Source organism: Nomascus leucogenys, chromosome 17, assembly GCF_006542625.1.
Source record: "Nomascus leucogenys isolate Asia chromosome 17, Asia_NLE_v1, whole genome shotgun sequence".
Lineage (NCBI taxonomy): Eukaryota > Metazoa > Chordata > Mammalia > Primates > Hylobatidae > Nomascus > Nomascus leucogenys.
The window spans coordinates 29,800,369-29,828,026 of record NC_044397.1 but is presented as its reverse complement, the minus strand read 5'-3'; the positions used below and the strand labels follow the sequence as shown (position 1 = coordinate 29,828,026).

At 41.7% G+C, this 27,658-nt stretch overlaps 1 protein-coding gene across 1 annotated transcript in view; it reads right to left on the bottom strand.

The window, feature by feature from the left end:
- The window catches only part of SDK1 (sidekick cell adhesion molecule 1), a 965,381-nt gene that overhangs the window by 194,517 nt on the left and 743,206 nt on the right, over positions 1 to 27,658 (bottom strand). Inside the window, exons 18-19 of the mRNA XM_030795976.1 lie at positions 13,470 to 13,585; positions 11,205 to 11,397 (exon numbers count right to left, since the gene is read on the bottom strand). Of these exons, the coding sequence (XP_030651836.1) occupies positions 11,205 to 11,397; positions 13,470 to 13,585 (309 nt within the window). The remainder of the gene's footprint in view (positions 1 to 11,204; positions 11,398 to 13,469; positions 13,586 to 27,658) is intronic.

Sequence of the window (27,658 nt, the reverse complement as noted above, 5' to 3'; positions counted from 1 at the left end):
CTTATCTCCATGACATTGGCCTTTTAAGCTACTACTTATGAGTGAGAACTTGTGATATTTGTTTTCCTGAGGACAATCATGTAATGCCCTCCAGTTCCCTCCATGTTGCTGCAAATGACAGGATTTCATTCTTTCTTGTGGCTGAATAGTATTCCACTGTGTATATACACCACATTTTCTTATCCGTTGGTCCACTGATGGATGCTTGGGTTGATTCCATATCTTGGCTACTGTGAATGGTGCTGCAGTAAGCATGGGGTATGGGTATCCTTTGATGCACTGACTCCTTTCCTATGGATAAATACCCAATAGTGGGATTGCTGGCTCATAGGGTAGTTCTATTTTTAGTTTTCTGAAAAATTATACTGTTTTCCATTGTGGTTGTACTAATTTACATCATCACCAACAGTGTATTAGAGTTCCCTGTTCTCCACATGATTGTCAGCATTTTTGTATGTCTTTTTAATTCTAGTGATTCTGACTGGGATAAAATGCTGTCTCATTGTGGTTTTGATTAGCATTTCCTTGATGATTAGTGATATTGGGCATTTTTTCATAGACACGCTGACCATTTGTATGTCTGCTTTTGAAATGTTTATTCATGTCCCTTGCCCACTTTTTAAATGAGATTTTTTTTAACTGTTGAGCTGAGTTCTTTGTATATTTTAGATATTAATCCCTTACCAGATGAATAGTTAGCAAATATTTTCTCCCATTCAACAGGCTGTCTCTTCACTGTTTACTGTTTCCTTTGCTGTACAGAAGTTTTTTAGTTTGATATAGTCCCATTTGTCTATTTTTGGTTTTGTTGCCTGTGCTTTTGAGATCTTAGCCATAAAATCTTTGCCTACACTAATGTCCTGAAGTGTTTCCCCTGTGTTTGATTTTAGTAGTTTTATAGTTTCAAGTGTTACATTTAAGTCTTTAATCCATCTTGAGTTATTTTTTAATATGGTGAGAGATAAGAGCCTAGTTTCAATCTTCTGCATATGGAGATCCAATTTTCCTAGCACCAATTATTGAAGAAGGTGTCCTGGCACCTTTATCAAAAATCAGTTTGTTGTAAATATATGGATATATTTCTGGGTGCTTTATTGTGTTCTACTGGTCTATGTGTCTGTTGTTAATGCCAATACCATGCCATGCCGTTTTGGTTATTATAGACTTGTCATATATTTCAAAGACAGGTAGTGTGATTCCTTCAGTTTTGTAATTTTTGCTATGGATTGCTTTGGCTATTTGGGCTCTTTTTGGGTTCCACAAGAATTTTAGGGTTTTTTTTTTTTTGCTATTTCTGTGAAAATGACACTGGTATTTTGATAGAGATTGCACTGAGTCATTAGATTCATTTGGGGAGTATGGTTATTTTAATAATGTTAATTCTTCTGATCCATGAGCATGGGATGTCTTTCTATTTATTTGTGTCTTCTTCAGTTTCTTAGTTTCTTTCATCAATGTTTTGTATTTTTCTTTGCAGAGATCTTTCACCTCCTTGGTTAAATTAATTCCTAGATATGTTTTTCTTTTATAGCTATTAAAAATGGAATCAACTTCTTGATTTCTTTCTCAGCTAGTTCATTATTGGTTTATAGAAATGCTACTGATCTTTGTATGTTGCTTTCGTATACTGCCACCTTACCAAATTTATTTATCAGATATAGGAGTTTTTTGGTGGAGTCTAGGTTTGTTTAGATACAAGATCATGTCATCTGCAAAGAGAACAATCTGACTTCCTCTTTTCCAATTTAGATTCCTTTTATTCCTTTCTTTTGCCTGACTGCTGTGGCTAAGACTTCCAGTACTACAAATAGGTGTGATGAAAGTGGGCATCTTGGTCTTGTTCCAGTTATCAGAGGAAAGGATTTCAGCTTTTCCCCATTCAGTGTGATTTTGGCTGTGGGTTTTTCATATATAGACTTTATCATATTGAGGTATGTTTCTTCTATGCCTAGTTTGTTGAGAGTTTTCATTAGAAAGGATGTTGAATTTTATTAAATGCTTTTTATGCATCTGTTCAGATGATCACATGGTTTTTGTCCTTTATTCTATTGGAGTGATGTATCACATTTATGGATATGTGTACATTGAACCATCCTTGCATCCCTGGGATAAATCTCACATGAGCATGGTGTATTATATTTCTGACGTGCTGTTGGATTCAGTTTGCTAGTATTTTTGTTGAGGATTTTTGGGTCTATGTTCATCAGGGATAATGGGCTGTAGTTTTTTTGTTATGTCCTTGTCTGGTTTTGGTATCTGGGTAACACTGGCCTCATAAAATGAGTTAGAAAGAATTTCCTCTTATTTAATTTTTTGGAATAGTTTGAGGAGAATTAGTTCTTCCTTGAAAGTTTGATAGAATTTGTCAGTGAAACCATTTGGCCCCGGGTTTTTCTTTGTTGGGAGACTTATTACTGATTCAATCTCATTACCCATTATTAGTCTGTTCAGATTTTATGTTTCTTTCTGATTCAATCTTGGTAGGTTGTATGTGTTCAGGAATTTATCCATTTCTCCTAGGTTTTCCAATTTGTTAGTGTATAGTTGTTAGTAAGAGTCTCAAATGATATTTTGTATTTCTGTGGTATCAGTTATAACGTCTCCTTTTGCATTTCTGATTTTGTTTACTTAGGTAATCTGTCTTTTATTCTTCTTAAGTCTAGCTATCAGTTTATTGATTTTGTTTATCTTCCCTAAAACCGAGTTTTGTTTAATCATTTGTATTGTTTTTAAGTCTTTGTTTCATTTAGTTCTGCTCTGATCTTTATTATTTCTTTCCTTCTACTAATTTTGGGTTTGGTTTGTCCTTGATTTTCTAGTTCCTTGAGGTGTATCACTAGATTGTTTGAAATCTTTCTACTTTTTTCTGATGTAGGCATTTATTGTAGGCTCTTAGCATCGCTTTTGCTGTATCCCATAGGTTTCTGTATGTCGTATTTCAATTTTCATTTGTTTCAAGAAATTTCTGGCCAGGCGCGGTGGCTCATGCCTGTAATCCCAGCACTTTGGGAGGCCGAGGCGGGTGGATCACGAGGTCAGGAGATCAAGACCATCCTGGCTAACATGGTGAAACCCCGTCTCTACTAAAAAATACAAAAAGTTAGCCGGGTGTGGTGGCGGGCGCCTGTAATCCCAGCTGAGGAGGCTGAGGCAGGAGAATGGCGTGAACCTGGGAGGCGGAGCTTGCACTGAGCTGAGACTGCACCACTGCACTCCAGCCTGGGCGACAGAGCAAGACTCTGTCTCAAAAAAAAAAAAAAAAAGAAATTTTTAAATTTCCTCCTTAATTTCTTCCTTGACCCAAAGGTCATTCAGGAGCATGCTATTTAATTTCCATGTATTTGTACAGATTCCAAAGTTCCTCATTATTGATTTCCAGTTTTATTCCATTGTGGTCTAAGAAGATATTGATAGAATTTCAGTCTTTTAAAAGTTGTTGAGATTTGTTTTGTGTCCTAACATATGGTCTATCTTGGAGAATGTTACATGTACTGATGAAAAGAATGTGCATTCTGTAGCTATTAGATGAAATGTTCTGTAAATGTCTGTTAGGCCCATTTAGTCTAAAGTGCAGTTTAAATCCAATGTTTCTTTGTTATTTTTCTGTCAAGATGACCTGTCTAATGCTGAGAGGGGGATGTTAAAGTCCCCAAGTATTATTGTATTGCTGTCTCTCCCTGTAGATCTAATATTTGCTTTATATATCTGAGTGCTCCAGTGTTGGGTCTATATATGTTTAGAATTGTTATATCCTCTTGCTGAATTGATAACTTTATCATTACACAATAACCTTCTTTGTCTCTTTTTACTGTTTTTTACTTATTTTATCTAAGCGTAGCTACTCCTGTTCACTTTTGCTTTCTGTTTGCACAAAATCTCTTTTTCCATCTCTTTACTTTCAGTCTACATGTTTCTTTACAAGTGAGCTGAGTTTCTTGTACACAGCCTATAGTTGGGTCATGGTTTGTTTTTGTTTTTGTTTTTATCCATTCAGCCAGTCTATCTTTTTGGTAACTTTAATCCATTTAAATTCAAGGTTATTATTGATATGTCAGGGCTTATTCTAGTCATTATTAATTGATTTCTGGTTGGTTTATATATCCTTTGTTCCCTTCATTCTCTCTTATTGCTTATTTTTGAGGTTTGGTGGTTTTCTGTAGTGGTAACATTTGGGTCCTTTCTCTTCCTTATTTGTGTGTTTGCTCTACCAATGGGTTTTATACGTTTGTACATTTTCATGATGGTAGATATTGTTCTTTCACTTCAGGTGTGGGAATTCATTAAGCATTTCTTGTAGGGCCAGTCCAGTGGAGATGAATTCCCTCAGCTTTTACTTATCTAGGAAATACTTTATTTCTCTTTCATTTATGAAGGATAACTTTTATGCATATAGTACTCTTGGCTGACAAGTTATTTTTTTTCCCAGTACTTTGAATATATCATCCCATTTTTCTCTTGGCATGTAAGGTTTCTGCTGATAAATCCACTGTTAGTCTGATGGGGGTTCTCTTATAAGTGACTAGATGCTTTTCTTTTGGTGTTTTTGGAATTCTGTTTCCAATTTTTGATAATTTGACTATAATGTGCCATGGAGAAGGCCTTTCTGAATAGTATCTATTTATCTGTGGATCTCTGAGCCTCCCATATCTGGATGTCTCAATCTCTTGCTAGACTTGGGAAGTTTTCAGCCATTAGTTTGTTAAATCAGGTTTGTATCCCTTTGGTTTTCACCTTCTGGGACATCAAAAATTCAAATACTCATTCCTTTATGGTGACTCATATATCACATAGTCTTTATTCAACTTTAAATTCTGAAATTCCTTCTGCTGTCTCATCTAGTCTACTGCGGAAGCTTACTATTGTATTTTTAAATTTCAGTCAATGAATTAATTAGTTCCTGGACATCTATTTGGTTCTTTTTTATAATATTTATCTCTTTGGTAAATTTCTCATTCATGTATTGAAATGTTTTTTGGATTATTTTGTATTATTTATCTGTGTCTCTTTTATCTGACTTTCCTTAATATCATTATTTTTTATTTTTTCTGGGATTTCATAATTTCTTTTTCATTGGAATCTGTTGCTAGAGAATTATCATGTTCCTTTGGAAGTGTTATACTTCGTTGCATTTTCATATTTCTTGTGTCCTTATGTTGATATCTGCACATCTGGTGTAACAGTTGCTTCTTCTAATTTTTTGGATTTGTTTTCATAAAGGAGGGCTTTTTCCCGAAGATGTATCTATGGTGTTGATTGGATAGGGTACTTTGGCTTTGGTTCTGGATGAAGCAGTAGTGTAGTCTCCATATAATTTATTTGGCTGTAAACAGCATCAGTGGCGTCTGTGATTTCCTCAGCGGCTTAGGGTGTGGTTGTTATTAGAGGCTGTGGTAAAGTTTTGCCGGCAACAGGGACACCAGGTGGGCCAATCCTTGGGCCCCAGTGGTGGCAGGAGTGGGCTGAGTGTGCCTGTCCTTACATCCCAGGGTGATCCAGACAGGCTCATTCTTGGCATTCTAGGTGGGTTGCTCAGGTGCTGGCAATGGCTGCAGGGGGCCAAGGAGGTGGGTGGGTTCTCAGGGCCCTGGACAGTAGGCATGCTATAGGCGGTGACAGTAGCAGTGGTGGGACAATCCCCTGGCTCCTTAGCAGTCTGCACTGGTATTGCTGGTGGCTGTGACAGGCTGAGCAGGCTAGTCTCCAGGCCCAGGGTTGGTGTGTAGGAGTGGGTGCCAGCTGTGATGGTGCAGCAGGTTGGGTGGGCCCGACTTCAGGTCCCCAGGAGAAGTACTCAGGTGCTGATAGTGGTGAGCCCAGGGCCCTGGATGGTGTTGCTCATACTGGGGGAGGCAGAGCAAGCCAAGAAGGCCTGTCCTCAGGACCCCTGGTGGTGTGTGCAGTCGCTGGCTGTGGTCAGCAGGGGTGGGGTGACCCCCAGGCTCCTGGCAGAACACTTGGTAGGGCTGGCAATGGCTGCACTGTGGCCCTGCTGCTGGGGAGGTGTGCTTCAGACCCAGGTGGCAACTGTGGGTAGGAGAGTCTGACCTCAGGGTGCCTGGAAGCCAAGTCTGTCCTCAAGGTGAGTGAAAATGCCCAGCAGCCCCACCACTGGGGGTCACTGTCAATGGCTTGTGCTTTGCCTCTGGTGGCAGCCGCCAGCAGTGGTGGTGGTTGTGGGCAGGGGATGTCAGTGGGGCTGTAGGATATGGAGATGCAGAGGCTGTCGGGACCCGGGGTGGAATGGTCTGCTGGGGCCGGGCTCTTTAAGCAGCACTGCACAGTAGCTGCTCAGGGCTCAGGCGTGTGGGGTGCAGTATGGGCCCCCTCTCTGAAGCAGCACATCACACGGTCTCCCTGTGAGAGTCTCCCTACGTGAGTCTTGGGGCCTGTGAGTTTTGAGGGGCTTTCCTGTGGCTCGGATTGCAGGAGTCTGTGGTGGGAATGTGGACCACGGGGGTCTCTCGCTTTCCCTTTTCCCACAGTGGGGAACCCCTCTGGGTTCCCAGTCGATCTCAGTCCCAGAGGAGCTGCTGCACTTCACCTTCCTCCTTGCCATAGGTGCTTCCTGTCACGTCTCTATTGAATTCCAGCTTCTTTCTTAGATCTATTTGAAGTGTGGTTACCTACTTGCTGTTCTGGTTCTTCTTTATGAAGGAGGCCAGCACCAGGTGACTGGTCAGCTGGCCCCTGAAGCCCCTCTCATTCAGGCTCCAAACTTTCCTTTTAAAAGCTACATCCCCCAGAGATGACTTCAACCCTACCTTCAGTTTTTAATGTGATATTTGACATTTACAAAGATGTGCTATTATCCTCAATAGGATAAACAGGCTCCCTGCCTACCAAAAAATGATTCAGTTAGAAAATTCTAAAAAAAAAAAAAAAACAAAAAAAACACTTGAGATTATTTCCAGTTTTCTCTGAGACATAAAATTTACAATTAAAAGCAGAAATAGACATTTTAAAAAAATCATTCACTGAACATTCACCAAAATTGACCATATCCTAGGCCATTAAACAAACTTCAACAAATATAAAATAACTAAAATTATATGAAGTGTGTTCTCTGATCATAATGGAATCAAATTAGATTATCAACAGCAAAAAGACAATAGAATCTCCAAACACATGGAAATTGAACAGCACACTTCCAATTAATTCATGGGTCACAGAGAGTATCTCAAAGGAAATAAAAATACAGAGAACTGGATGAAAATGAAAGCACAGAGTGTCAAAACATGTGGGATGCAGCTAAAGCAGCATGGAAGAAGAAATATACAGCACTAAACGTTCACACTGGAAACGAGGAAAGGCCTTCAACCAATAACCAACGTGGCTACCTCAAGAAAGCAGAAAAGGGAGAGCAAAATACACTCAAAACAAGTAGAGGAAGGAAATAATAAAGAGCAGAAATCAATAAACTTGAAAATGAAGGAGACCATGAAGAAGAGGAGACCTGGAACAAGAGGCTGGTTCTAAAAAAACAAACAACAACAACAACAACAACAACAACAACAAAAACCAAACAAACCAAAAAACCCAAGCAATAAAATTGACAAACCTCCAGGAAGAATGACAACATTAAAAAGCCAGAAGAAACCAATCATCAGTATCAGGAATAAAAAACAGGACATCACTACAGATCCTGCAGCCGTTAAGAAGGTGGTGCTGCAAACATTTTCATACTCACAAATCTGAACTCTTAAGAGGATCAACTCCTTGAAAATCATCAACTCCCAAAACTCAGCCAAGATGAAACAGACAACCTGGATAGTCCTAAAACCATTTATAAATTGCATTTATATTAAAAATATTCCTAGAAAGAATTCTTCAGTCCCAGAGAGTTTCACTGGAAAATTCTACCAAACATTTAAAGAGAAATTGACACCAATTTTACACAATCTCTTCCAGAACACAGAAGAGGTGGGATACTTCCAAACATATTTCATGGGACCATATTACTCTGATACCAACACCAGACAAAGATAACACACAAAAAAGACAACTACAGATTAATATCTCCCATGAACTTACATGCAAAAGTCCTCCAACAAGTGCTAGCAAAGTCAATCCAACAGCATATGAAAAGAATTATACACTATGACCAAGTTGAATTTAAGTACACAAAGCTGGTTTGACATCTGCAAATCAGTCAACGTAATCTAACAGATCAACAAGCTAAGAAGAAAAACCAGATGATCATGTCAAATGATGCAGTAAGAGCACGCGAAAAAAAGTAAGATTTATTCATGTCAAAAACTCTCAACCAATTAGTAATAGTGAGGAATAACTTCAACTTGATAAAAAAAAAAAATCCTTAACAGTGAATGACTGAGTGTTTTCCCTCTCAGGTGAGAAGCAGGCAAGGATGTCTGGTCTCATCACTCTTATTCAGCATGGTACCAGAAATCCTAAACACTGCAAATCATGCAAGAAAAGGAAATGAAAGGCATACAGGTCAAAAGGGAAGAGCCGGAGGAAGGTGGGTGTGGCTATAAAGGAACCCAGATGATTTTTGTAGCCTTAGAAACATTCAAGAACTTGATTATCGTGGTAGATACACAAACCCACACATGTGACAAATTGTACAGGACTAAACACACACATATGCACAAGAGAAAAAAGAAAACTGGAGAAACCCAAATCAGATCTGTGAATTGTATCATCAGTGTTAATATTCTGGACGTGAGCAATACTATAGTTTCGCAAATGTCAGCTTGGCAGAAACGGGGCTAAATGTACATGGTCTCAATATTATTTCATATAATTGCATGTGAATCTGTAATGCTGTCAATAAAAATTGCAGTTAACCTTGGTGAGCATGGTGGCTCATGCCTGTAATCCCAGCACTTTGGGAGGCTGAGGCGGGTGGATCACCTAAGGTCAGGAGTTCAAGAGCAGCCTGGCCAAAATGGTGAAACCCCATCTCTATTAAAAATACAAAAAAATTAGCCAGATGTGGTGGCCAGCGCCTGTAATCCCAGCTACTTGGGAGGCTGAGGCAGAAGAATTGCTTGAACCCTGGAGGCAGAGGTTGCAGTGAGCCAAGATTGCACTCTGCACTCCAGCCTGGGTGACAGAGTGAGACTCTGACTCAAAAAAAAAAAAAAAAAAAAAAAAAAACCAAAACCAAAAACAACAACAACAACAAAACCAAAAAACAAACAAACATCAAAAACAAAATCAGTTAAACAAAAGCAGAGAGCAGAGCAAAGGCGGAGTATGGGAAGAACTTCTGGGATCAATTCACAGCAGCAGCAGGGCTGCTTTTCAACTTTTGTGGCAAGGAGGGATTGATTGTTGGTCTCAGAGGGTCAAGAAATCTGTGTTCTATTCCTCCCGTGTCACTCATTTGACATAGACCTTGAGTCAATGGTGAGATCGTTCCAGGAGAGTGGCAAGGAGAAAGCTAGGCTTCCAAGGGTCAAGGAGAACATAAGGCGTTCAAGGTCAAAGCAATGGTTAGACTGAAAGGGAGTGGGGAGCCATCCCGGCAGCTTCAGGGGCAGCACAGTCAGGGAGCTGCCGATTTTGAGTGAGGGAGACCTGAACGTATTTGTGAGAGGAGGGAAAGCATCCAATAGTAAAAAGACTGGAAGAAGTAATAGCGCCATGAAGAGAGAGAGGGGAAGAAGGGAACAGGATGACGGAGGACCCTTAGAAAGGCCATACTGCATCGTTTGAGAGGAAAGGGAAGAGAGGCAAGGGTAAGGACATGAAAATGAAGGGTGAAGTGGGAAGGCAAAGAATCTGTCTTGGTGGCCTTGGCCTCTGCAAATGTCACCTGCTGGGAGTGCAGTAAGGCTGGGAGTCCAAAAATGGGAGCAGCACAGGGTGGAGCTGGCAACAGCCAAACTCTAGTAGAGACAAGTTCAGAAGGCTGAGCCCATCCAGCACTGGGGGAGAGAGAAGCAGCAGCCCAGGGTGACTTAAAAAATAATTTTCCTAGTTTTTTTTTTTTTTTTTTTTGAGACAGAGTCTCACTCTGTCACCCAGGCTGGAGTGCAGTGGCATGATCACAGCTCACTGCAACCTCTGCCTCCTGGGTTCAAGTGATTCTCCTGCCTCAGCCTCCCGAGTAGCTGGGACTACAGGCACGTGCCACCATGCTCAGCTAAATTTTGTATTTTTCATAATGACGGGGTTTCACCATCTTGGCCAGGCTGGTCTTGAACTCCTGACCTCGTGATCCAACTGCCCCAGCCTCCCAAAGTGCTGGGATTACAGGCATGAACCACTGCATGGCCCTAATTATTCTAGTTTTAACTTTCATTTTAGAGGGAGTACAGACTCATGGTAGAAATTAGAAAATGTAAAAAAATACAAAGAAATATGCCAAAACTACTCATAAGGATACCACATAGGGATAACAAGTCTTAAATTTGTGTGATACATTTCTTCCAAGGTCTTTTCTCTGTTCATATTTCATACAGTGTATTTTTATCTCATGGTTTTGTATACTATTATTTCACAATGTTATATCATGACCATTTTTGCACACAATTTTTGATCTTCAGAGTTTTGTTTTTTCAACAACTACAAAATATTTCTTATGTTGTCATTCTATACTTTTTTCCAGTCCTCCCCATCTGGAACATCTGAATGCTTTTCACATTTTTTCCAACTACAAATAACTGTAACGAGCCGCCTTGTATATAAATCTTTGTGTACATCTGTGATTATTTTCTCGGGGAAACTTCATTAGCTAATGTTTTCCAGATGCGTCAGCTGGCCTGCGAGCAGAGAAGGAGTGGGTTCGAACTGACCAGATGGAGGTAATGCAAACTCACAGAGCTTAGAAGGGCGTGGGGAACAGGACCCTGGGATCGAGGGTCAGAGAAGAATGGGCTGGGGGGCATCGGCGGGGGGATCACGGAAGGAGGTGAGGGAATTAGAAATTGAAGTCTAGGTGAAGAGTAAGTTCACCAAGACCAAAGGTGTGGCCACACAGCTGGAACCTGATTCTCCACCCCCTGTCCCCAGAGCTCCTTCCTTGAGCCAAGGCCGCCCTCCACTGTCCACCTGCCATCCTCTGCGAGGCATTATCAGTACTGATGCCTGATCTCCCTAGGTGAGCTGACTGCAAGCACTCCAAAAATCCGGGGCCTCCTCGTGATCCACCTCTGCCCTTGCCTGATTCTGGAAGTCGCAGCAGTATACACCTCTTTGACAATTGACTTAAGAGACACCCAGAAAGGAATACTCACTGTCTTCATGAGTCCAGACGAGCTGAGGTGTGCTTGGAGGCCCGTCCCCAGGGGTGGTGAAGCACAGAACGGAAGTGAAGTAGGCAGTAAACTTCTTCAGGTTCGTTATATGTCCGTGGTGGACTCCGTGGAAATCTGGGGCAATAGTGACCACAGTGACAGCCTCGGGGGCATCTGCCAGCCATGCCAGAAGCTGAGATAGAACAGGGTGAAAAAGACAGCCTGTTTTCAATGGCGTTTCTCCACACTCATGTCTGCAGCAGAATTTTATTTTGCAATGAATAAGTCTTTTAAAATGTAAAGTCATAATTAAGAAAGTCCATAAATCCTACATCTTATAATCACACTTCAAAAAAGTTGAGATAAAAATATATTTTATAGGGTTTTGTATACAAGCATGTATATTTACATGTATTTTATACTTGTATATGTAAATAACTACTTAACTCATATTAGAATAATGGACACTCCCTCAAATCTTCACCCTCTCTTCACTTAAGAAGGTTAAAAAAACATATATATAATATATATTACATATATACATATATAACATATACACATATATAGTATATATTATACATACATATATTATATATAACCTATATACTATAACATATATAGTATGTATTATGTATACATATATAATATATACACATATATAATGTATAATATATACATATATACTATATATGTTATATAATATATACTATATGTATGTATATATATACATATAGTATATATTATATATAACATATATGGCACATATATAACATATATAGTATATATAATATATGCACATATATAATATATACATAGCATATATTATATATAATACATTATATATACTATATATAATATATACCATATAATATATAATATATTTTTTAACAGGAAAGAATAAAGATGAAACCATCTGTTAATTCAGCTGAAACAGCACAATGAAACAAATACAAATATTTTTCTAGAAAGCAACTACTCTGTCTCAAAAAAGACGTCCATGATTCAACAGGAATAATCTTAATTATTTATAATTTATATCACACTAGTTTCGCGAAAAGGATTTTAGGAGACTGCTTACAATTTTAAAGAAATACAGTCTATATCCACAACCTAAGGAAAGTGTGTTCATGTTTTGGCAGCATTACGTATGTGTGTGACTTTTAATTCCTTCGGCACCAAACATTTCTAGGACTAATTGGGTCTGAAAGTTGACATGCTGCAGGACGCAAAGCGTATTTACAGAGATCAAACTGACAACGAAGTCATCGAATGAACACTGCAGCCTTGCCAATGAGACTCGACAGGAGAGGCAAGAAGGCAAAAGCATCTTGCTTGATCAATATGATTTTCTTTCACAAAAGCTTCTGGCTTTGGATACTTCTGAGGATAAACGAAAGGCAGGGTAAATTTCCAGCTACTTCTGCCTTTCTGGCAGACAAATCAGTGTTTTAGCAAGTTGAATCCAAATTGGGGGAAAAAAAACGACCCTTGTGTCTGAGGAAACTCACCCTCTGAATGTGAAATTACCAGGTATTGAGGAAACTAGATGGAATCCCTTCACTGTATAGAGCTTCCCCTGTCTATCATCTATTAAAGACGATTAATGGATGTATTGCAGCTAAAATCAAGGTGGGCTCCCAAATCCAATCAGGAGAAGCTGATCTGAAAGGGAAGATCAGCTGTGCTTTGTGACGGTGTATCCTGGTACATCACTGAAGTTAATGCACTCTGGTAGCTAAAGACACAAGAAGTCGGATGGTGGAAATTTGTCTATGTGTCTAATTCAGTCCGGGCGGGTAGCTGAAATCAACTGGTCTCAGTTTTTTAAACAGAACTCTCCCTGAAGTAGAGAGGGAGGAGAGAAAAATATCCTTTCTCCATGGAAATATCACTCACACCATTCCCTTTGCCTGGGGCCTGTGTTCTCCTGAGAGGACCTCCTTCTGGGAAGAAGTGGTTTGTGCAAATATTCATTCTAATCACTGAGACACGTCTCCGACCCACAATTTAAAAATGAATGGCCTTTCTCATAAGAAATTGCTCACTGATGTATGAACCATCCTCTTGATAACTAGGAATTTGAATTTCTGAACCTGCAGAGCTGATGCCAAGACTTTGGATAAATGGTGGTCTCACCAAGGTCAAGACGCCTTGTATCTTAATGCAACCAGCTCTTGATACACAGGAGGGGCTGCCTCCAGCTGCGTCGCACTGTGGCTCCAGACAATGACAGCTGCCCACAGGCCCCGAACCCAGGCCACGTACCTTGTATCCTTGGTTGATGCCGTTGATAAACTGCTGAGGCGGAGGGTTCCACAGGAACTGAATGGTGGTGGAGTTCACAGCTTCCGTCTGCACGTTCTGCGGGGGTGCGGTGGGCACTGTGGCAGGGCAGTCATTGACGACAGCAGAACAAATGGCAGGAGGCACCATGGGGAGGAGAGACAGAAAGGAAACCCTTAGCTGCCATCATGCTCACAGGCAATTACTGCACTGAGACTGAGGAAGTGTGGTGAATGTTTTGGGAAGCTTACAGTGGCATTACCGAGAAAGAGAATTGGGCTATTTTTCATTTTCTCTTGCAGAATTCTTTAAGGCATAGGCAGAAAGGTGGACCAGACCATCCTCTCATTCAACAGATGGGCCTTTCCTGTGGTTCCAAGACGGACGGCAAGCAAAGTTTTCTCTAATTTCTTTTTCAATGAACAGATATTTGAGATTAAGGCAAGGTTTCATCTGGAAATCCTCCCTCAATGTATACTACTATGTTTCAAGCTAAATTGTTCATTACATGGGGCGGGGGGGGGGGAACAAGCAAACAAAATCATCACCCTCCTCCCATATATACGGTTGGAGGCTAAATTTCTCTTTGTCAATGGGGACAATCATTTTTGGATTTTCCACGGTTTGTTTCTCTCTTTTACAGAACAGCTATTGAACCCAATTATATACCTGCCAAATGGCTGCCTTCAAGGCACGCCCTTTCTAGGGGACATGCTCCTGTAACTGTAAGAGGCAGATGCTCCACAGAGCAGCAAACTCGTGAAGGGCAGATGCCTGCCTCTGGCCTGGGAGGGCTGGAGGGCCTCATCTGGACTGTGTTTGGGAGGAAGGGTGGCCTGTGAGGGGTAAGGTCTTGAGAAGGGCACTCTCAGCTGGGAGAGCCGTGGGCAAAGGCAAAGTGTTGCCAAGCAGCCTGGCGAGGATGGGTGTATGGTGAGCATGGCTGGACGAGGGGTGGGGGCAAGCGGGGTGCCGACAGTGCATGGGTCTCGCTGGGATTGTCTACCATGCCCAGCAGCACGGCTGATCATGCATACATAAGGCAATGGGGAACTGAAGGCCTTCCCGAAAGGGCAGTGGGCAGGGCTAGCTTCTTTAGGATGGGAACCCCAGTGGCCTACAGAGAGGGCCAAGCCTCCGGCTGCACCATCAAGGCTTCTACTGGATGGAAGGAAGGTCCTGGCTCTTCAGGTGCTTGTTCTAAAAGTGAGGCACAGAAGCCTAAGGGATCCTGTGGATCCAGGCAGAGAAACAAAAACTAGGGTCTTCTTGGCCAGAACACACAGGATCCCATGTGGTCCTGGTGAAAATCGCTACACTCTTCTCGGCTCCCTTCCCCAAAAGCCCGTCTCAGGCAGAGATGAGACAAACATAAACTTGGCCAAGCCCCTCAAGTTTTCTCTTCCCAGGCATGCAGGAGGACCCTCTGTCCCCATCCACTGCTGGTCATGGCTGTGATGCTCAACCCCCTCTCTAAGTCACCAGGAAACTGCTCTACTTGCCATCCTGTAAAATGTGTGGGTTAAAAATGGACACAGGGCTTGCTGTGCCTGGGATGCTGAGCATTGGAAAGAACATCACATCCACCTAAGAACAAGAAAAGCTGAACGAAGTACAAAACAATCACTTTTCCTAAGCCCATAAGACAGCTTAGGTTGCATACCAGCCAGGTGGTCGGAAACACAAGGAAAGATGGGCCTGTCCAAGGAGTCAGGATGGGTCCTGCTCACCCGTCACAGAGCGCGGGAGGAGGAGACAATGGAAATTCTGAAAGTCACCCAAAATCCTCAGTGAACGGCTGAAGGCTGAATGTGGGCTACAAGAGAGGACAGAAGCTTTGGGAGCGCAGACACATAGCATCCAGAGGAACAAAGGTGAGAACTATGCGTATTTCATGGATGAATTCCACCAAGCATTTGAGGAATAAATTAAATCAGTTCTAAAGCATTACCCTGACACCAAAATCAGAAAAAGCCTCTGAAGGAAAACTATAGACCAATATCCCTCATGAACACAAGTTCAAAAAATCCTCAACAAAATATTAGAAAATAAAATTCAACAATATGTAACAGTCATAATCTAGCCTGATCAAGCGAGGTGTATGTTATACATGGAAGGCTGGCTCAAGATGTGAATAGCAATCAAAGTAATTCATCACATCAATAGAATAAAGAAGAAAAACATACGAACATCTTAATAGATTTAGGAAACGCATTCAGCAAAATTTAATAATCAATTGTGATTTTTTAAAAAAGAAAAAACCCTCTCAGCAAAGCAGGAATTTAAAGGAACATTCTAAATTTTAAAAAGGGCACCCATAAAACGCCTACAGCTAATATCTTATTTAAGCTCTAAAAACATAAAATAGATATAAGTTTAACAAACTATGCGCAATATCTGTGCACTGAAAACTACAAAACATGAATGAAGGAAACCAAACACCTGAGTCAATACAGAATCATATCACATGAATGCATCGGAAGAAAATGCAGTAAAGAGGTCAATTCTCCCCAAACTGATCAATATAGTGAATACAGTCCCAATCAAAATCCCAGCTACACTGCACTCCAGCCTGGGTGACAGAGCAAGACCCGCTCTCAAAAAAGAAAAAAAGAATCACAGCTAGATATTTCCTAGACATTGAAAAGGTGATTCTAAAATTTATATGGAAAAGCAAGGTAACTAGAATAGCCAAAGCAAGTCTGAAAAAAAATTGGATAACCTTTACTGTATGATTTCAAGACTAACTAGAAATCAATAGTAATTAAAACAGGGTGTTACTGGAGAAGGGGTGGACACATTGATCAGCAACAGTGAAGACAGGCAAGAAATTACTCACACATCTATCACTGGTTTTCAATAAAAGCACAAAGAAGAGATAGTAATTTCAACAAATGGTGCTGGAAATATTAGACATTCATTCACAAAATAAGACAAAATCTGGATCTATATCTCATACCATTTATAAAACCTAACTCAAAATGGATCAGAGGCATAAATGTAAACCTATAATTATAATACTTCTAGGAAAAAATAGTTATGACATTGGGTTAGGCAAAAATTTCTCAGATAAAATACCGAGGACATAATCCATAAAAGAAAAAAATGAATAAAGCTGACTTCATGAAAAGACAGACCACAGACTGGGAGACAATATGTGCAAGACAGGTACCCAATAAAGAACATTTATCCAGGCCGGGTGCTGTGGCTCATGGCTCACGGCTGGAATACCAGAACTTTGGGAGGTTGAGGCAGGAGGATCATTTGAGGCCAGGAGTTTGAGGCCAGCCTGGGCAACATAGTGAGACCCCATCACTACAAAGAATTACAAAATAAAAAAAAAATTAGCTGGGTGTGGTAGTGCATGCCTGTAGTCCCTGCTACTTGGGAGGCTGAGGCAGGAGGATCCCTTGAGCCCAGGAGTGTGAGGCTGCAGTGAGCAACCAAGTAAGACTTTGTCTCTTAAAAAAAAAAAAAAGAACAAAAAGCTATTATGCAGAAAACATAAAGAATTTTCAAAATTCAACTATAAGAAAACCAAAAATGTATGCAAAAAGAATAGTTACTTCACCAAAGCCAATAGAACAACAGGAAATCCGTGAGTGAAGAGAACCTCACCATCCCATTTACCATGAGGGGATGCCCTGGACCCCTATTAGAAGGACTCAAACATCACAAACCAACAGCAATAACAACCTGTGTCGGTGAAGATGTGGAGCGCCCGAGGCCCTTGCGGTTTCAGATGGGGATGCCCACGGCGCGGCCACCCGGTGGGACCGTTTGGTGCTTTCTTACGAGGTTAAACATGCGTGAGCCATGTGACCCGGTAATCCTGCCCCCAGGTAACTGTGCACAAGAGATGTAAAAGTTCACTTAAAAAACTATATGAAGCGGGGCATAGTAGCTCACACTTGTAATCTCAGCATTTTGGGAGGCCAAGGTGGGAGGATTGCTTGAGCCCAGGAGGTTGAAACCAGTCTGGGTAACACAGCAAGACCCCTCTCCAAAAAAAAAAATCAAACAAGTGATGGCACACACCTATAGTCCCAGCTACTTGGGAGGCTGAGGTGGGGGGATCACTAGAGCTCAGGAGGTTGAGGCTGCAGTGAGCTGTGATTGCACCATTGCACTCCAGCCTGGGCAACAGAGTGAGATCCTGTCTCTAAATAAATAAATAAATAAATAAAATCTATATGTGATATTCATAGCAGCTTTAATAATCACCCCAAACTGCAAACATCCTAAATGTTTTTACACCAATGGATGGGAAACACACTGCAGTGTGTCTATGGAATGGGATGCTGCTCAGTAGTAGAAGGGAACAAAATACTTCTACACATGAACACACAGGTGAATCTCAAAGCATGACAGTAAGGGAAGGAAGCCAGATTCCGAAGACTGCATGCTGCATGATCCATTTATGTGATGTTCTGAAATAGATAAAGATAGAAGAAGAGAAAACAGCAGTGCTTGCCAAGCGCTGGGGCAGGGGTAAAGGGGTGAATATAAAAGCACAAAGACTTTGTGGGGAAGGTGACAGAAATAGTCATATCTCCATTATGCTGGTGAATGTGGGCTAAAGATGTTTGTGAAAATGTATATATAACTGTACACTAGAAAGGGTGAGTTTTACTGTATGTAAATTATGAAACCACAATAAATCTCACTTTTCAAACATGCTGCAGGCAGGGCATGGTGACTGATGCCTGTAATCCCAACACTTTGGGAGTCTGGGGTGGGAGGATCACTTGAGGCCAGGAGTTTGAGACCAGCCTGGGCAACAGGGTGAGATAATCTCTCTCTACAAAAGTAAAAAATTAGCCAGGCATGGTGGCGTGCACCTGTAGTCCTAGCTACTTGGGAGGCTGAGGTGGGAGGATGGTTTGGCCCCAGGAATTTGAGGTTACCGTGAGCTATGCTCCTGCCACTGCACTCCAAGCAACAGAGGAAGGCCCTGTCCCTAAAAAAATAAAGCAAAGCAAAATGCTGCATATTCTTTGATACTCTTCCCATGAAGAGGTGGTGTCTATGTCTGAAATCCTTCAATGTAGGCTCTGAGACTGCTTGACCAATAGAATATGACCCAGGTCCTAATAAACTAGCAGCTTCTGCTGCTTGCTGGGAGCCCTGAGCAGCAGTAGGAGTACGGGGATCCTGAGGCTGCAGGCTGGCGAGGCCAGGGGCAGCTGCCCCAGTGGACAGCCCAGGGAGCTAGCCTTCCTGCCTTCCTAGCCACGGTGCCAATGTGTGCATGAAGCCATCTTCCCAACTGAATGAGAGGGACGGTCACATATCCAAGCCCTGCTCCAACTCCTGACCAGCAAAATCATGACATATAAACAGGTGATGCTTTTAATCTCTAAGTTTTGGGGTAGTCAGTTAGGCAGCAATAGATGACCAGAACAATCTCTGCTGAAAGAAAGAAAGGAAAACACAAGAGGAGGAAGCAGAAAAAGGAAGAAAAGGGAAAAGAAAGAATAAACGCCAGGAGCTATTGGGAAAAGACCAATATTTGTTGTGACGTTTTCTCTTAGAACCCACAACCTCTGGGGTTGAGGAAGGCATCTCATTGTGGGTAGGTTTAGCTCTGGGGTTTCACGAAGTCCAATTACTGACTCTGGAATGCCAGAATACCAAATACCAAATGTTGTTAAATTCTCTAATATAAGGCTACGCGGATCATATGCAAGAAAAAAAATTTGCATAATTTAAATAAGTAGTCGTTTCCTGCAGATTCAAGAGGACGTCTGTACCTTTGCTTGGCTGCAGCACAACCCTCACATCAAGTTCTGGTCCTGCATCCTGGAGGCAGTGCCTCTCCGGGGCGCACCATGGTTACAGAGAAACAAATTCCTAACTGAGTTCACCCATTTAACAAGGCATTTTCTGCTCCCTTCTCATTATGTGGGCTACCTAAAATCACGAGCTCTCACACTCACTCTCCCTGAGCCCCTGGCTGTGACACTCACTCTACCTGAGCTCCTGGCTGTAACACTCACACTAGCTGAGCTCCTGGCTGTGACACTCACTCTAGCTGAGCCCCTGGCTGTGACACTCACTCTCCCTGAGCCCCTGGGTGTGACACTCACTCGAGCTGAGCCCCTGGCTGTGACACTCACTCTAGCTGAGCCCCTGGCTGTGACACTCACTCTAGCTGAGCTCCTGGCTGTGACACTCTACCTGGGTCCCCCTGGCTCTCACTCTCACTCTACCCGAGACCCTGGCTGTGACACTCACTCTACCTGGGCCCCCTGGTGTCAGATTCGGAGCCTGACCTGCGGGCACACCCTCTCTTTCCCCAGTCACAGGACAAGGGAGGTTCTAAAGCCTCAGTTTCCTTTCTCTCAATACCCTAGGTTTAATTCAAAAAATCACCAAGCTTGCTTTTATTCCCAGGTCTTCGGCTTCTCTTTGTCCTGATTATTGCCATCAGAAATGACTCACAAATTTGTGGACAATGGAATTAAAAATGCCCTCAAGTGAGAAAGAGTTACAGCTGGCAAATCCTTCTTGACAGTGTTGAAAATAAAAGAGTGGTTATGGCTGGAAAGGTCTTAATTATTGAGGGTTACATAACCCTGACCCTTCTTAAGCCAAGGACAAGGGCTCAGTCCAACTATGCTGCAGAAAAGTCAAGGCAAAAGGGGTTTCCAGTGTGCAGCGTGGCCTCCCACTGCTCAGACTAAGCCTCAAGGGACACTTCCTCCCCAGATGATTAGCAGTAGGCCCTTGCTGTGCCTCCAATGACAGGCCTGGAGGCAGGCTGGTAACGTGACAGGTTTTATGCTCCTTTCTGGTTTTCATTGAGCAGAAAAATATCTTTTCACTGGATAATTCCCCCCACGCAGGCACCCGCCTGAGCAGGCTCTCAGCCTAAACTCATTCGACACAGTCTTGATGCTCATAGCCAATGACCAAGTCTTCTGTCCCGAAGCCCCTGACACTCAGGGAATAATCACAGGTGAAAGGAGAAACCAGAAGAGCAGTTTCAGGCACTAGGGGTTTTATTTGTCATGGAAATGTGTGAAACTTGGATCAGAAAGTAGCAGTTTCTCCTACCTGAAGAGAGGATTTCTGGGAGTGGGTGAGGAAGGAGGAGGCGAGACAGTGCGGTGGTCTCTCACTGTGCCTCAGATGGGTTACACAGGGGCCCAGAGACACGGATGTCTGTTTTCATAGCCATAAACCACTGTTTACAGACATTCAAAAATTTGCAACTGTCGGCCGGACATGGTGGCTCATGCCTGTAATCCCAGCACTTTGGGAGGCCACGGTGGGTGGATCATGAGGTCAAGAGATAGAGACCATCCTGGCCAACATGGTGAAACCCCATCTCTACTAAAAATGCAAAAATTAGCTGGGCATGGTGGCACGCACCTGTAGTCCCAGCTACTTGGGAGGATGAGGCAGGAGTATTGCTTGAACCTGGGAGGCGGAGGTTGCAGTGAGCAGAGATCGCGCTACTGCACTCCAGCCTGGCAACAGAGTGAGACTCCGACTCAAAAAAGAAAAAAAAAAAATTGCAGCTGTTGAAATTACATCTCATGCTGTTTTCACTATATATATGCTGTGTTTTCACAACACACATGCATTGCACATTCCTCAGTGAAAGCTGTCATTCTGGAAAAGCCACGTGTTTTGTGATTCCAACTATATATGGCCTTTTGGAAAAGGTCAAACTATGGAGACAGCAAAAGGACAAGTGGCTGCTGGGGGTTGGCAGTCAGGAGGGGTGAACAGGAGGAGCACGGGGGTTTTGAGGGCAAGGAAACTCTTCTGTAGGCTATAACGGGGGATACATGTCACCACACGCTTCTCAAAGCCCACAGAGTGCACAGTGCCAAGCGTGAACCCTAACGTAAACTATGGATTTTGGGTAGCGATGTATCAAGGTAGGTTCACTGCTCATAAGAAAGGTACCACTCTGGTGGGGGATGCTGATAGTGGGAGAGGCTTTGTAGATGCTGGGCAGGGAGTATATCAAAACTCTTTGAACTTTCTACTCAATTGTTCTATGAATCTGAAAGTACTCCAAAAAAAAAAAAAAAAAGTAAAACAAAACTATGCAAGTGGTTCCTGTAAACTTTCTGAACCTGGTGACTCTCTTGAGAGGATCTGCTGCAGAGAGGCACAGGGTGGCTGAGCCACACGGCACTTCCCTGACACCCCCACGGACCCCTCTTATCAAGGTGTTTTATTTCACTTGCAGGTTGCTTCTCATCTGTGAATTTGTTTGTCTGTACCAGGCACAGAACCAACTGATACAGGGGCTAGAAAGAAATTATTTAGGCAGATAGTGAGGGTAAGAGAGTCTTTGGCAAGGCTTCCCTTTTAACAAAAAGCAGCTCCCAAATCATTTCTTTTCTAACAAAGAGCAGCCTGAAAAATTGAGCTGCAGACATAGATAAGCAAGCTAGAAGTTTGCACAGGTGAATGCCAGCAGCTGCGCCAACAGAAAAGGGCTACCTGAGGGCCAGACACATTCAACATGGAGGCTCCATCTTCCCTTTTCTTTGTCACCACGTGTACAGTAAAAATGCAGGCAACAAGGCACCAGCGGGGGAGATAACCCATTTGCATAATAAAAGATTAGGGTGTGGGTGGCCAGATTTTTGCATGTTATGCAAATGGCGCATCTAGTCCTAACCAGTTTTTTGTGCCTTATGCAAATGGCACACCTGGTCTGACCAATCTTTCATGCCCTATGTAAATCAGACATTGCCTCCTCCAGCTCATCTGAAAAATCCTTTGCATTTTGTGGCGGACTGGAAAAACCCACTCAGGACCCCTCTGCAGGAGAGAGCTCTTCTCTCTTTCGCCTATTAAACCTCCACTCTTAACCTCACTCCTTGTGTGTCGGTGTCCTTGATTTCCTCAGCGTGAGACAACAAACTTTGGGTATTACCCTAGACAACGATGCCGCTTCACAATGTGGTTCGCCTTGTGTGTAAGTAGGTTGTGAGTTGTTTTTCAGTTGCCATGGACCCCCGAGTTGAAGGCCACATACCCTGAGCACACCCAGATGAACCAAGCATGCAACCACGGTGGGGGAACCTAAGTGCTCAGGCAGAGGAGCAGGGACTGAATTAAGAAACAGACACTGCAAAGCCGCAGCCAGGATCCAATGAGATCTAGCTCTGGCATTACCCCACTGCAAGATCCAATCAGATCATGCCTCATTACCCTATGCTTATAAAGCCCGGCACAGCCCCCAGTGTGGTGAGACAGATTTGAGTCTTTCCTCCTGCTCCTCACCACTTGACTTGCAATAAAGCTTTCTCGCTGCAAAAACCCAGTGCTTCAGCGTCTTCCTCTCATGAAGGGGCAACAAACCCAGTTTGGTTGAGTAACATGCTCAGCATGTGGGGGCACTTCTTATTCGATTAATTTGCTAGTATTTTTACCTATGTGATTAAGTGAAATGTATGATTATGTTTATAATTATTATCTGGTATTAGGTGGTCGTTATTAAAAATGATTTTTAAAATTTTCTTCTCCCCCACCCTCTTCCCTTCGTTCCTGGCTAGTGATGATATAAATTTAGCAAGATCTGATTATTGATGGAATCTCAAAATAAATTACTGTTTTTACACATTTTTAAAAATGTTATAAGTTACATAATTAAATCAACTCAGTAAAGAGGACTGTAGGGTTTTATAGCTTCAAATAACTGAGTTTTCAAAATATTTTGGATCAGAGATGACATCACTGACATCTATATTCATGAGTTTTTCAGAACTTTAATTGTCCAATCAAATAAAAAGGAATGTCAATATTGCCTATTTTGCTTAATGCAGGCTTTGCTTTTTGAATTTTTCAATTTGATTTATTTTGAAACATTCTTGAGGATGTATGCAATCAAAATATTTTGAAAAGTTAATTTTTGAAGCCATTAAGGCCTACAGGCCACTTTATATACTTTTATATTTAAATATGTACATATTTAGTAAAATTACTTACATTGATATTTTTAATACTATTGCATATTTATAGAGAGATATTTTCCCATCATAATAAGAAATTTTTTTAATTATACTTTAGGGTACATGTGCACAACGTGCAGGTTAGTTACATATTTATACATGTGCCATGCTGGTGTGCTGCACCCATTAACTCATCATTTAGCATTAGGTATATCTCCTAATGCTATCCCTCCCCCACTCCCCCCACCCCACAACAGGCCCCGGTGTGTGATGTTCCCCTTCCTGTGTCAATGTGTTCTCATTGTTCAGTTCCCATCTATGAGTGAGAACATGCGGTGTTTGGTTTTTTGTCCTTACGTTTTTTAATTAAAGAAAGTCATCAAGTGCACCAAGTAGAGTAGTAAAAAAAGTTGCTACTCAGGAAATTATAAGGAAAATGATCTCAAATTCAGATTTGCATTTTCCAATAATCCTGTCTTCTTCTGTCTCAATGTCGTATTTAATGAAAAAGGAATCAGAAGATGCAATGATGTCAGGCAAATTATGCCAGCACCTTTCCCTAAAGCATTGATGTCATACAGAAAAAGATCAGAACTGGGAAAATTGTCTGCAGTTACACAATAAGAAGCGGGAGTATTGATGAATGGACCACAACTGTGTCAGACTGAATACAAGAAGCTAGTTCCAATGTCCTGCATTTAACAGCCAAAGCCAAAATTCCTCCTGCAATTGCAGAATCACTCATTTTGCCAGGGTGCATTAGAAACTGTCAGCAACATGTTTGGGACCAATGAAGCACAAGAAATAAGAAAAGTACCGTTTTCGAATAATACCGTTAGAAGATGCATGGATGACAGGTCAAATGACCCAGAGAAACCCAGTCTAGAAGATTATTACATCAAACAAGCTTCTACTGCAGATTGATAAGTGCTGATGTTAGTAACGGCACTTGGTGTATGGCATGAGTTTGAATCCCTCAAAATAAATGCTTCAAACACTATTTAAGGTACAAAAAAAAAAAAATTACCTGTCTTCAATTGTTTGCCCCGGTCATAGACTCTGGGCATGAAGAGTCTGGAGTTTCAGTTTCACTGGGACTCAATAGAGACATCTGCCAGGAAGTGGGGAGGCCAGGACAGGGCAGAAGGAGAAGCTGTCCCACAGGATGGCAGTAGCTGAGGTCTCAGTCGATCCTCTGGGAAGCTCTGGAATAGAGGTGTCTTAAGTTGTCCTCAATTGATTCAAAGGGGACTGGACTTTCCTGTGGCCATGGCAGCCAGCCGTTAGCCACAGGATGACCCATGGGAGGGGTGTCACCTTGGTCAGGCAGTTTTCGGTGAAGGTCACAGCTGTGAGCCGGGCAGCCTATGTGCCAGCACTGGGGACAGCTGTGTCGCCCTGAAGAACCAACCTGGGTGGCAGCACTACAGTATCTACCGTACACCAGACAAGCTGCTAGGGATGAAATGGTCAAAGCTTACACAAACACTTTGGAATACATAATAGAGAAAAAAATTAAAAGTTTCGGATACCAATGATGGTAAAAAGGTATAAACACTTTATAGCAAAATTCAATCTGAAGAGCCTGGGAATCAAGAAATCCATTGTTGTATTTGCAGAGAAGGTTTCTAGGTAAAAGATGGCCTATAGAGCTGTATTCCTCATTAAGTGATGCTATCAGAATGGCAAATCTAATAAAATCCAAGATGCTATGGTCCCACTTGCTTCTTGCTTTGTGAAAAATATGGAATCAGACGTGGTCTTGCACTGTTGCCCAGGCTGGGATGCAATGGTTCAATCATGGCCCACTGCAGCAGCCTCACCCTCCCAGGCTCAGGTGACCCTCCTGACTCAGCCTCCTGAGTAGCTGCAACTAGAGGTGAGTCTTCACAATCGGCTAATTTTTTGCATTTTTTGTAGAGATGGGTCTCACTATGTGGCCCAAGCTGGTCTCAAGCCCCTGGCTTCCAGTGATCCTCCCACCTCATCCTCCCAAAGTATTGGGATTACAGGTAATGAGCCACCATGCCTAGCCCAAGAATTTCTTTTGAGAGATTCAGACTCGCGCTACACATCAAGTGTTGTTACTAACATCAGTTCTCCCAGTGTGCAGTGGAAGCTTGCTTGATTTAATGATCTTCTAGATGAAGTTTGTCTTTGGTCATCTGACCTGTCATCCATGCATCTTCAAACAATATTATTCAAAAGTGGAAACTTTCAAATTTCCTACTGCAATTTCAAATTGACATGCATTGGCTGTCCAAAGAGTTTTGCAAGAATCTATGAACAATGCATCATTATCATCATCATTGTTGTTATTACTTTCGGTGAAGGGGTCTCACTTTGAAGACTGGTTAAAGCAGAGGTTATTGGTATCAAAAATGGCCTCTTAAATGACATTTTTGAGCATCTGAGTGAATGTAATAGACAGCTGCAAGAACCTGTGAAAAGTATACCATTTTAGTTCAGGCTGCTATAACAAAAATATCATAGACTGTGTAGCATATAAACAACAAACATCTATTTCTCACAGTTCTGCAACCTGGGATGGCCAAGACTGAGGCAGATTCAGTGTCTGGTGAGGGCCTATTTTCTTAGAGATGGTGCCTTCTAACTGTAATCTCATATGACAGAAGGGACTAGCTAGATCTCAGAGGTCTCTTTCATAAGGGTTGCTAATCCCAACCAGCCCTCACAATCTAATCGTCCTCCTCAAAGGCACTATCTCCTAATACCATCCCCTGGGGGCTACAGTTTTAACATACATTTTGGGGGGACACTAATATTTAGACCATGGCATATACTAATATGTAGGTGTAAAATGTATGGATTCAAAGCAAAATTTCAACTACATTACGGTGTTAAAAACTGTGAGATATAGTCAGTTTTACAATCCTAAAGAAGTCAGTGTTTAAGCCCTAAAGAAAAATAATTAAGACTGGTAGAGCGGCATCCATGTAGGTCTACAGAAATGCCCATTATTTTGAAATACCTGATATTAAAAACATTTGATCAGATTCCAAATCCATTTACATGATCACAAAAGCATTCATTACTTTTGTCAAAGAAATAAAAGGAAGAACTGTTGACCTAAAGAAACACTGTATCCTTATAGTATAATTTAAAGAGACTTAATTATCTGAATTCTAGTTAATGGCAAGAAAAAAGTTGCTCTCAACTTAGGAAAAAGCAGTAAATAATTTCCCAGCAATTGTGACCTCCTACTTGGGCAGAGGCTTTCTTGTCAATTGCGGCTTTCAAATATTTGAAGAGGTTATCATTAAAAGTCTTGAATGAAGTCATCACAAGAATAAAACCAGGTGTAGAAAATGTTATGTTCACCAATGAAACTCAAGTTTCTTACTAAAAATCTTAAAAGAGATTTTTGATTTTGAAGTTTCATACAAATTCAGTATTGAATAGTTACGGATTGAAATGTACTTGAAGCATTTCAGTCCATTGCAGTTATTATTATTATTATGGATTTGTAAATTTTCCCATCGTTAACTAGCAGGAGCCTCTTCAAGTTGGCCTAAGAGTCTTTTTGACAAGTCCACGTTGATAGTTGATAGCGCAGGGTCTTTGCTTTTTGGAATGATGAGATGTTCCAAGCTTATCTTACACATTATCTGCTTCTGACCTGCAAACATGTATTTATCCAAAAAACTTGCTTATTTTTTCTGTTACTAGGAAGCTCAGTGCCACTAGCTTAAGTTTAAAAGGTAAAACCATTATAGTCCCAATTCAGATTTAAAGTTAAGACTGGGCTGAAAAATCTCCTTTCCCAAAGACATCAATATAATCACTTAGTTGCTTTAGCCCCACAATACTCATACAACTGTCTTCAAGAAACAAATCTGCCATGCCACTCCCACCAACACTCCGACGGCTGAAAACAGTTGAAAATCTTTTTTTCTTTGTCCTTTGAGTACATCCCACTAGGATGTACAAATTTCCATCTTTCAAAGTTATGTGAAATGGTTACTTTCCATATTGTTATGCCACCAACTCAGTATACAGTTCTGTCCCTTTGCTTAACTTTGCCTTCAATGTTTTAGAATTTCTTTTCCAAAGGCTTAAAAATTAATTTAGTGCTGGCTGGGCATGGTGGCTCACACCTGTAATCCCAGCACTTTGAGAGGCCAAGGTGGATGGATTGCTTGAGGTGAGGAGTTCAAGACCAGCCCCACAAACATGGTGAAACCCCATCTCTACTAAAGATATGAAAAAAAAAATAGCTGGGCATGG